This window comes from Limulus polyphemus, unplaced genomic scaffold, assembly GCF_000517525.1.
Source record: "Limulus polyphemus unplaced genomic scaffold, Limulus_polyphemus-2.1.2 Scaffold4811, whole genome shotgun sequence".
Classification (NCBI taxonomy): Eukaryota; Metazoa; Arthropoda; class Merostomata; order Xiphosura; family Limulidae; genus Limulus; species Limulus polyphemus.
Genome location: NW_013670421.1, coordinates 305 through 12,851, shown reverse-complemented (window position 1 = coordinate 12,851; position 12,547 = coordinate 305). Strand labels below are relative to the sequence as shown.

Below are 12,547 nucleotides of genomic sequence, written 5' to 3'. Positions count from 1 at the left end.
GACACCTACGAACGTTCAAAACATTTCCATAAACTTATTTGATATTCTATGTGGCTACAGAGGCGTTGTTTCTTTTCTTGTATTCAAACAACATTACATGCCGAATGTGTTTTATCACTATATGGGATTAGAGTATATATTAAACTTTACACATTATATAGGTTACACTAACATGACGTTTAGGCGGGTCGTTTAACTATTATACGTGATGTACGTTTTTTGGGGGGGTAGTTAATGAAAGTGTTCCAAAACGCGACATAAATTTCTTGACGACCAAAAAATACGAAATAGGAATTATTAAATTAATTACAGTTGGTACGTTTTTTGTATTGTTACAGTTATGTTAGTGTACTGATTCATGTATTAATTTTTACTCATTCATTGTACCTTACAATAAAATAAATTAAAAATTTACTTAATATATGAAAAGACGTTAAATAGAATCACAACGTTATTTATATTATTGAACTCCAGTACGTGGTTATTTCCCCGAAATGGAGCCGAAGGCCGCCTGGAGGGTCACCTATTTTAACCACTCGCGTCACTATACAGTAGTGTGTTGTCTGTCAGTCAGTAGACACTAAAATTACGTCACATAAAGGGCGCTTAATGTTACAATTTGTACTGCAGTGAGGCCAGTAAAACGTGTGCATGTCATGAATCACGAGAAGAATTATGTACTCTGTACGTTACAATACAGCATGAAATTGAAAAGGAAGAAATAAAAATATATATGTTACTCTTAATTTTGTAAGATTTTTGGGGACCCTGCGGAAGTACATCTGGTTTATGAATATATTTTGTACGCTTGAACGATCAAGCACAGATGCCATCAGTTTTTGGGGTTGGTTTGATTTGAGTTACACGAGGGCTGTCTTGCGCTAGCCATCCCTGATTTAGCAGTGATAGACTACGGGGAAGGCATCTAGTTAACACCTCCCTCCGCCAACTCTTGGGCTACGTTTTTACCAGCGAGAAGTGGGACTGACCGTCACTTTACAACGCTCCCATGGCTGATAGGATGAGCACGTTCGATGACGGAGATTTGAACCCGCGACTTACAGATTGCGAGTTGAGCGCTCTAACCGTAAGTCCACGGTTTTGGGGGCTATCGACCAGAATTTATTTTCACTTCGATTCTACAATATCCCAAGTTATAGTAAATTATTTAACTTTTCTTTTACATTATCATTTTAACCGGTATCACAAATTTGCTCTTGAACTAATATCGGGACTTTTAGCTTTCAATTTTATAACCATCACAATGAACTGACACTTTTTTTGCCCTACAAATACGTGCGAGAGAACAAAAACATTCATGAAGAACAGGGCCAATCAAACATTGTCAGAACACTGTGACGCTACACCTTCGTAACGTTGTCAATTTTAACAATGTCTCTCACTATTGCAGAAAAAAAAATCGAAAACGTTATATAACCTTCATTGTTTTGTTTCTTTAAAGTTCTCTTAATCATGTCTTTGGATAACAGTTCTAGAGGTCATAAAAGTTCACTCTTTATATCGTTAGACCATAGCACAATAAATCATTCTTTTTTCAAACCTTTGGGATTCTTTGCAAAGTTAAACGCTTGACCACCTTTCTTTTTTAGACTTTAAACAATTGTTTAGGTAATACACTGTTGAGTTTTTTCTACGATGGAAATTTATAAATTGCATTTATTCATGACTTAGTTCTATTTTTTTCTTTTTCTTCTCAGATTTCGTCTATATTTGAAGGCTTACAGTGATATTAGAACTTCTGGTCACTCACTCACTATATATATATATATATATATAAGTAGCTCATAAGTGAACTGACAGACAGCATTTAATTTCTAAGTAGAGTTTTGGGTGTTTCTTTAAAGCAAATCACACTGGGCTTTCTACTGTGTCCACCTCGGGGAATCGAACCCTGGATCTTAGCGTTGTAAGTCCGCAGACTTATCGCTGTTTCACCGAGGGACTATTTCGAAATAAGGTGCGTATGTTATATTTACATCTACAATATTGAATCATCGCGTGATAAGATACTTTCATAATAACGGGAACAATTTTCAGACAGGAGCTGTTCTAGTCACAAAAAACTCGAAAATATCGTGTAATTAAACTCTGTGTGCGGCAGCACCTTCCGCACCATTGGATTAAAGACGCTCTTTGTTGTCTCACTACCTAGAACTTCCTGCACATTCAGTTAAACAGTGCTTCGCAATGCCACTCTTTTGGCTAAGCATTTCCATGGCCTTTTCTGTCTTCGTGTCACGCACCTTTTTGATAATGCTCAACAATTCACATCGTTGCTTAGCAACAAAAGTATCACCTAATTGTTCTTAGGTCAACTATGGTGTTTATGTTGAATGCTAAATATTCATGTTGATTTGTTAGAAAGGTTTGTTTTTTATTCTTTTTAGAACTTCGGTGATATCACATCAAAATGGTTTAATTCCGAAATGATTTAGATTTAGAATTGATATTTTTTCTTTCATGGGAAGTTTTATGCACTTGGGCCTAGGGTAAGTTATTGCACACTGTGTCTTTACTTTAGGCTTAAAAAAACAAAAACAAATACTACTTTAGCCTCTCTTATCGCACCGTGATAAGTTAAATAGCATTTTATTTGTATTTTTTCAGTTTTTTAATGAACATCAAAGTTTTTGACATTGAGATATACACAAAAGTAAAATAAAACTTACAAAGGATTTCATTGGAGTAGTGTTTAAGCTAAGCTGTATGTTACGTTTATTTATTAGGTCTAATGCTTAAACCAGACTACAAATAGACCTACTATTATTAGGGGTATCGGAAAGTAATATCTATTTTTTCCTTATACAGTAAAAGATCTTTTTAAATGTGAATATTTATTTTTCAATCAGTCACATAATCCCCATCATTATTAATGACAATGTGCCATCTTTCAATTCCTCGTTGATAGGAGGAACCTTCCTTTGAGACAAATAATTCTGCGAGAGCAGTTTTGATGCCATCAATATTTCTGAAGGCTTTATTACTGAGAAAATGCTGCATAGATCTGAATAAAGGGTAATCTGAAGGGGCAATGTCAGAAGAGTATGGAGGGTGAGGTAGGACTTCACAATCCAAATCTCTGATCTTGTTCTGAGTCCTCTTGAAGAATGTGGTCTTGCATCTTTTCTGTTGATCAGTGCTGGACGTTTTTCAACAAGAGCCTGGTGTAAACGGTCCAGTTGTTGTCAATAAAGGTCTGCAGTTGTAGTCTGATTCGATTTCAATAACTCAAAGTGAATTATACCGACTCTATCCCACCAAACGGACAACAAGATTTTCTGCGTGTGTAGACCTGGTTTGGCTGTCGGAATTGGGCTTAGGCCAGGACTAAGTCACTGATTCTTGCACTGGATGTTGACATAAAAAATCCATTTCTCATCTCCTGTAACAATACGATCGAGAAATAATTTTTCTCATGTCAGGTTATCAATGAACTGTAAATTGTTATGTGATGAACTTTGATGTCATCTGACAGTTTGTATGGAACCCAAACTCCTTGTCTATTGACCTTTACCTTCCCGATCTATCTAAGATATTCTTGAACACTAGACTAAGAAAAATTAAGTTTTTGTGACAGTTGTTGGATGGTTTGATGGGGATTTGACTCAACCTCTCACCTCACTAAGTCATTGTCCAACTCTACTGGTCTTCCTGAACAATGGCAATCCGAGAGATTAAGATCATCTGACCTAAATTTTCTGAACCACCGCTGGCATCTGCGGACACTGAAAGCATCTTTATAAACCCCACAAATATTTTTGATTGCTTCCATTGCCTTGTTTACATTTATGAAACTCGTGGAGCATGCGATGTCGAATGTGGTCAGTCATTTAGAGAAAAACTATTTTTGTTAACAAAAAATTGACGATGAAGAAGAGTTCTTTTGATGCTAAATCAAATTCACCTAAAAAAATAAAAAACAGAAACGAAAACACATAATTAGAAATGTTTGAATGTAAGGTAACAAAAAACGACATTGCTTTTCGGTAACCCTAACGTTAGAGTCAGATAATAGTTAGTTACACGAGTATAAGTGTGAACACACAGTATTTAAATTACGCAATTAAAGAAATAATAACGGTGGAAACTTTATTAACTAAAGTTACTTACGTTTTTCAATTCGTATCATTTTACAATTTCCGTTAAATTGTATTTACAAGACCATTGTCATGTATTTAATTAAAGGGGAGGGGGAGTTATAACTACTGCAACCAGTGTGTCTAACACGCTGATGATCTACATGCTTTGATGGCAAACCTGCACATACATCCACACTTTTCTGTCTGGCGTCGGTCTTGCATTTTAAATTCAAACTAGTGTATAGCCCGTCAAAAATGATGGGTGTTAAGAAAGCTCTGTAAAGATTGCTATAAATTAACTCCAGAAAATTACAGGAAGAAGGAATCGTACACTATAATTCAGAACGTAATAATAGCAGGCCAGTTTTAGTGAGGATAGATTTCGTGCTTTAACTCAAACGAATCACCTTAGGCGTGAAAAGAAAGGACTGAAATCAAATATGGCGGCCAAACTGTTAGTTACACTTATAGTATTGATAAGAATTTGACAGCAAATATTCATTTATTATTTAGCCAGGCCGCGATTTTTTTTTCCAGCTTGGGGCATGATGGCGAGTAACTAATAAATGAACTGTTATATCAATTGGTACCGTTGCATATCTTACCTATATACCTCATAATATACTGTATATAAAAGGGTGATGTTCCTATATCTCAACTAAATACCCGAATAACAAATCCGCACAGATGTACCTTACCCACGATGTGGTAGTAAAATGGATGATGCTCCTACATTTCCCCTCAATGCCCGAATAAAAATGACTCCAAGATAAATACGGAATGTTAAGGAACTGTGTTTTTTTCATCAAGAGCACCAGTGTTAGTTCTCACCAGAAATGTTTTTTTAAAGCTATTATAAGTTATGATAGAATTTAAAAATACTCTTACTAAGTACAAATTTCACATAACCTAGTTCAAGCTCTTTAAGTGCTGGTGCAGTATACTTTTATTTGAAGCCTGATGTAGATTTATGGGTAAATTGTGCTTTAAATAAGCCAGTATTTCATGTGTCGCTAACAAATAATTTTCATCAAATCTATTGTAAATGGCACCGACGTCCATGGGGGGAATGGCTCTCCAATGGAGGTTCTTCCCCACCTCCTGGGGCTGCATAATGAGTTTTGGAAGTATTAACCTTTAGGGGCGCCGTATGGCAACCACATAATGTGGTTTGAATTTCTCGCAAGAAATGGGAATCGAGCGCACAAAATCAACAAAGCCTAACCTGCACAGATGACGATCTCAACCGCCGATTCGTATCCAATATGGCGTATGTTGCTTTTCAAAACATTGGCAGTTGAAAATCGTTTAATTTTTATGAGAAAACAGACCCAAAATGGTATCAAGTCGCTACAGTGTTTTCACATTTGAAGAGGCAATTGAACTTGTGCAAGCTGACGATGATTCTGAGCGTGATATGATTGAAAAAGTACGCGCCTAAAGGGTTAACGTTAGTGCAAAACATGCATAATCATTATTCCATTATCAACTCCTGTACGATTTATGTTTTTAGTAAAATAACGTTATTTTTAGTAGCCTATACCATGTCTAATTAATAAAATGCTACTTAGTTTTCTCATCCTACGTTTCGGCTGCTAATCCTCCGCCACCTACAGAAAAATCCCGAGGACTATTTCTGCGTTGGTAGTGGTTGGAATTCAACCCTAGGGGTTCTTAATATAAAGTCTGGCGCGTTATCCACTCAAGTGTGACCTACCCCATTAGAACCTAAATCAACTGAATACTTTCAAGAAGTGTACCCAGATTTTGTCAACTTCTGTGCTAGGTTATCAATTAGGTGGATCCTTTTATCTTTCATGTGTGGTCCACATCTTACTGATAATTAGACTTGCTGACTAAAACATGACAATGACCGACACAACTTTACTGTAAATACTTGGTATATGTTCTTGTTTATAAAGGTTCAACTAACATAATGACACCTCTTGTGATGAAGATACATTTAAGTAAGTAACACAGTTTGTTACCATGACAAGTACAACAAAAGTATTAATTTTTACTTTACACAACAGGCAACGATTCTTGTAATGATAATTGATTCTTAGACTGCATTCTTGTATTTTTAAACCTGGGATGTTAACGCTGTTGCGTTTGATAAAAAGGTACATTATAGCATCATCTTCACACTACACTTAATTAAGATTCATTTTCCCCCAGCATGTCCACATCTTCAGTCCAAGAATAAGTATTTAATACTTCCAAAAAGCTCTTCCGCTTGTTCTTTACAAGTCATATTTAGAATTAGGAGAAGTATGCATATTAACTAACAAATAATAACAAAGGAAACAGCTTCAATAAAATGGTATTTATCATTAGTATAATACATCAAATGATAGAAAGAACACAATACTTATGTCACATTCACAAAAAAGATCATGATGGATATCTTTGGCAAACATTTTCTGAAGAGTCAGCAAAAACTTTAAAAAAAAAATAGCAAGTACCTGAAAAACTTCTTTGAAACAAAAAGTCTATTACACAAGATTTGCATAAAATTACTCGAGTATGACTCTTGCTTAATATATTAATATCAGTCTTTAAACAGACAGGTATTTTTGTGACAAAAATGGAACAACACATTGATAAAAGCAGATGTCTACTACTCGTATTTACAATATTATTTTTGACAATTTCAGTGGAATCTTTAAGTTATTTAAACAAATTTAAATGGTTTGTTCAGAAAAGTGTTCACAAACTAGCTTAAAACATTTGAAGCTGCGACCAAAAGTTAAAACGTTTATCATCTATTATACTACGTTACCAAATGCTTATAGTTAAAATCAGAGACACAGCCTAAGATGAGTCATTGTATAAAACTGGAATGCCTTAAATTGGTTGTGAAATAGTCTTTAGGCCTACACTCACAGTGACTCTACACATGCAACAAAACAGAAGTAGTTTTACCCAAGATATCCTATTTCATCTAATGAGTATGAATAAAACAATACAGCATCTTAAGTTTATAAACATACAATTATTTCTCTCCTAGCTAACTAAATTTATACGTTCGATCTCGTGCTCCCACCCCCTAGTGTTCCTTTAATGCAGACGGTACGATATAGAAAGTTTCCTAAAACATATAATAGAGGTTTACTTGGCTTTTAATTCTTGCATATATTAGGTCACAAGTGAATTAATTATTATCAAAAAAGTTGAAACACTGCTAATTCTTGTTTGCTAACAACTTAAGATTTTTACAGTGAGTTAATTAGATCTTTACTGCAAATGATGTTATCAAAGAAAGAATGATTTATAAATACAAACATCCTACACGGTATTGGAAGGATTCTTTGAAGAAGAAAAAAAAAAACAACAACAGGAAATTGAGTTTCTGAGAAACAAACATTTTTTTTTTAAATTGGTTCAATTCAAAGTGATAGAAATCTGTTCGAAGAAAAGTTTCTCCTTGACAAACACTGGTAAGATGATCCTATAAAAAGACAAGAACAACTTAAAGAAATGGAACACAGGTTGAAGTGCTACAAACCACCCGTTTGTTCCTGGTATACTTCAATAACGTCGTCGTTTTCCATCTCCAGCTGAAAAGAACAACAAAAAATGATCCTACAATCTCATACGTTTAAAATGAAAAACAATTTCTTATTCATACAAGATACTACTAATTGATGTATTCCCAGATACCTGAAAGTGATCATTTTCTTTTTAATAAACTCAAGTGTTCATAACTGATAAACAATCAGTGATAGAATTAAATCTCTATAGCAGTTTCATCTTATGATCCATTTTGATAAAAGAAAGCTATGAGCTGTTATTTATCAATAACTTCTAATAAAAAGTAAACTAACATTAATATTATTTATAAGTTAACGAACCTAAACTCACTGGCTAAAATATTAGAAACTTCAACCCGACAACATGTTCGGCCACTATTTGCCTTGACTACGGCCTGAATACAATGTGGGATCGATTGGAAGGTACCTGCTTCGAACTTTGACCACTCTTTAATCAATAGTTTCCAATCGAGACAGTAACGAACTGTGTCTAGATAGCTCACTCTAAGCATCTGATAGATTCTCAATTGATAGGAGTGATTTAATGCACCTTGCAGGCCAGGGTGGTTGTTGGAAATCTGTATCAAGTGAAATGAACCAATCACAAATGACTTTAGATCTATGGTTAGTGAAAGAAGATCATTGTGGGTCATACCCGGTCAACAAGGGTGGTTAAATATTCACAAACATAGTTACAGCCATTCCGGAGAAGTAAGGAACCTAGCCCATAACAATACACCACTTCAGAACCTCGTACAGTGGAGACTATGTCAGACGGGTCGATGATTTAATTAGGTTATCATCACATTCTAACCCTACCATCATTGTGTGTCACTAGGAAGTCTGATTCATCTAATCACATTGGGTCGATGATTTAATTAGGTTATCACCACATTCTAACCCTACCATCATTGTGTGTCACTAGGAAGTCTGATTCATCTAATCACATTACACACTTCTGTTTGGCAACAATCCAATCTTGATGATCTAGGCATCAATGAAGGTACTTCTTTTGATTGTTAGCATAAGTGGCATATGTAATTGGCCATACTTGCCAAAGTCAGTTCCTATGCATCTGACCATTACTAAGATTATTGATCAATTCACTCAGTTGAACATCTGTTAGCCTAAACAATCCCCAATACTTGCCTCCTATTGCTTTCTTCTCTGACCTCAGTTTCTCTTATTAGATGCAATTTTTTGACCTCATAACCATGTAGTTTAGACTTGAAACACGGTGGTTTTTTATTTTTCAGTCAGCTTTACAACTGACATATTTGCTAATCAAACCCTAATGATAACAACTTGTTCAAAGCTTGATAAATCTTTCCTATAGCTAAACTTGATGTTCATACAATTTACCATCTGAACTTATAAACCTGGTAGCCGTTTATTCTACAGGTAGAGGTATCTAATACCTTATAATGATTAATACTTGACACAAGTATATACCAAACAAACTATTAGTTCAGTTCCTAGTCAGGCAATGGTAATAAATGATGCTACTGACATGTTGTCTCTGGTGTTTAAACAACTAGACAATGATTTAATAGCAGACTTTAATCATTGATTCATCAATTGGGCATTGTCCAAATTTTGCAAGTCCAATATCCCATGAGATTCAGTTAACTATATGGTGAATTAACAATGAACTTTAAGTATTGTTTTTAAAACCCTAGTTTCTGAGAGAAAAATAAATACTTTACTTCTTTGTGACTAACATAACAATTAACTGTACCTGTTTTGGTGTTTCATCGTCATTTATTCTCCTGCCATCAAAGAGAAACCTCAAGGAACTAACCGGAACTCCCTGATGTTAAAAACAGTTGCACATACATATATTAAAATGTGTATATTTCACCAAAAACATAAATAAATGTACATAAACTTACCTACAACAACCAAGTTATTTTTTAAAAAATGTATGTAACTGAAACATATGACTATCAACTTCTAAGTAACTCTAGTCACTCTTAAAAAAAAACAACACACAATAAGATGATTCTTACTGTTACATATAGCTTAGGACAATTAGTGCTAATGGATTAATCATTAAGCTCATTAATAAATTATTCTCAAATGGATCTGATCTTGCTGTTTTCAGATTGTTTTTTTTTTAAGACGTTATCAAACTACCATACATTTTAACATGATAGACAACTTCAGGTACAAAAATTTGGGATTAAGTTACTTTTTTTAAATTCTAAACTCTTGTACATGAAAAGGTATCATGAAGTACAAAACCAGTAACAAGCTGAAAATAATGGTAATAACATTCTGTAGGTTTTTCCTCTACAAAGTTTCACAAAATTACTTTACTAAAAATACTGAACATTGCACTTCCAGATCAGAAAAACACTTAACAAGGACTAGTGAAAATACTATTACATAAAGGTTAACATATACTTAGTCCTAGAGACTGATTTTACCATTTTATACAAACAACTACACTGAATCAATCAAGAAGTTGGTGGTGAACAGAACGTAACAACTCCAGTTAAACAAACAAGATGGGAAAACTGTAAGGATGTCTTCATTAACAGCATCTTCATTTCTTAGACGAGAATAAGATTATCACTGATATAAAACTAGTCATTATTTTGTACATAAGAATACTCCATTGCCAAGATGCCGATTCGACACATCCCTGTCCTTATTACACACACGTAATCACACATGTGAATGGTATATTGTTTGCAGCAACATATTTATAGAGTATATTACTGTGAATGTTTTTATAACACTGCTGTTCTATATAGTATAAAATAAAATTTATGTGTATATATATATGTTGTTTTTTTTGTTACTATAAACGATTGATAGTTACAAATTTTAATGTTATATTAATTTAATGATTGTTTACTGCATATGGATTAGTTCAGTTACATTTGTAATTTATTGTTTTAATTGTCACAAGTTCAAGTCCAACTTCCAAACGTGCTTATTCTTTCAATCATAGTTAATTATTTTTACAGAATTGATGAAAAACAAAGACAATTGTACATTTCACAAATGCTTCATTAATGACCATGGTTTCGCCAGTAAAGGCATCATCATCATGTATTTTTGAAACGTACAATTGTCTTTGGTTTTTCTTCCTCAATTCTGTAATTATGTAGTTTTGTCATGGTCAAACCCACTATTTGATGGTCAAAAATAGTAATTCAACAGTTGTTGGTAAGTGTTGCTTTCCCTCTGGTCAGCAGATCCAAATGTAGGTCCAACTAGCATACTACAAGCTAAAGAGAAGTGGAGTATCAGCAGGTTGAAGTAATGGACATATCTGCACTATAAATCAGGTTTAATGTGATTTGGCTGAATGAATCCAGAGCTGAACATAAATTATGGAACTTCTAAAGATGACACTCACAGAATGAAGTGAGAAATCTTTCAAGTGTAAATGTAAGACTAAAAAGAGTAGGCAGAAAAATCCAGGAAGAAGAAAAAATGAGTAAGGACAATAAAGATAGTGACACAAGTGAATATTGATTCAGTGACTAAGATAAACCATTAACTTTTTTGATAAAATTATTTGAAAAGCTAAAACATACAATAAAAATATAAGGGCATTCTATAATAAAATAACCACAACTATTAAAAGAATTTTCTAAGTTTTTTAATTTTACGTAGAACAGTTTCTCAAGATAATGGCTACTAGTACTAAAAATGGGCCCAAAATTGACATTATTAATAGTGTCACTTTAAGGTCTTAACCAATATTCAATAAACAATCCATGGGGGAAAATAAGTTTCATAAAATTTTCAAACAAAATGATTTTTCAGAAAATTAAATCAATTACTCAAAGTATAAAACAAATAAATAAAGGAAGTTTCACTAATATGCTTTTTTCATTTAAATAAGTGCTGATAACAGAATCTGGCAGTATTTTAAAATAAGAAAACAAATTAATAACACATTTTAATACATATACGTTTTACATATACATATATATTTTCTTTGCTAATTTGACTAGTTAAATCAAAAATGAATCATTCCTTACAGTTTTTATAAAGTAGAGTACAACAAGCTTCCAAAATATTTTAAACTTACCACCCTCTCGCTGTAAGACTTCTTAAGTTTACCCATCTGAGTTGTCATTTTAACTCTGAAATGGATTTCATTGCTGTCCTACACAAACAAACAACAAAATGTTGACATTTTATTTATTTCAATATTATTATTAATACTTTGTATATAATATATTAATGCAGTCTTTTCACCCTCGATTAACTCATTTAAGGAAAATGTGCTTAACAGTCAATCGATTAACATGATCCAATATTTTTTGTTCAAAACTCAAAAGACAAATTTAACAAAACTATTTTGAATTTTGTTATTGTACATCTTAAAAGTTCAGTGACCCAACAGAACAATCTTTGTGAATTCAAATTGTTTGAAAATGAGTTATACGGACTACATTTTTTGTAACTTTCCCAAAATCCATGGAAACTTTAAAATTGTTCAAAAACACAATACAGACATGCCATAACAGTAAACTGACAGACAATTTGAAAGCATAATGAAGCGATTTGGAAAGAGTTCCATATGGCACCCCCCACTCAAAAATTGTAGAATTGCCTGGATAAAAAAGATTCTGAAAAGGGTTTATTTTAAGGGGCGTATTAGAAAAATTGGGGCATGGCTTTTTGGGGTTTACCAAAAAAAAAAAGAAAAAAATGCTCCAAACTACTTTGGCACCCCCATTTCCTTTTGACACCCCTATTGTAACTAACGCTTCCAACTGTATTAAAATTATCAGATCATACTATTAATATGATTTATTAATACATAAATATTACTTTGATGATTTTTTTTTAAATTGAGTGGGAGTGCCATATGGAACTCTTACCAGCAATTTTTTTTTTGGGGGGGGAACATACTACATGTTTTGACAGGACACATTGGTCTGTTTT

At 33.4% G+C, this 12,547-nt stretch overlaps 1 protein-coding gene across 1 annotated transcript; it reads right to left on the bottom strand.

Moving 5' to 3' along the window:
- Positions 1-6,411: 6,411 nt before the first annotated feature.
- LOC106471723 (small ubiquitin-related modifier-like) lies at positions 6,412-11,761 on the bottom strand. The gene is made up of 3 exons (XM_013932344.2): positions 11,685-11,761; positions 9,372-9,443; positions 6,412-7,660 (listed from the first exon to the last, which is right to left on the bottom strand). Exons 1-3 carry the CDS (start codon positions 11,730-11,732, stop codon positions 7,601-7,603), a joined length of 180 nt encoding a protein of 59 aa, XP_013787798.1. The 5' UTR covers positions 11,733-11,761; the 3' UTR covers positions 6,412-7,600.
- Positions 11,762-12,547: the final 786 nt, after the last annotated feature.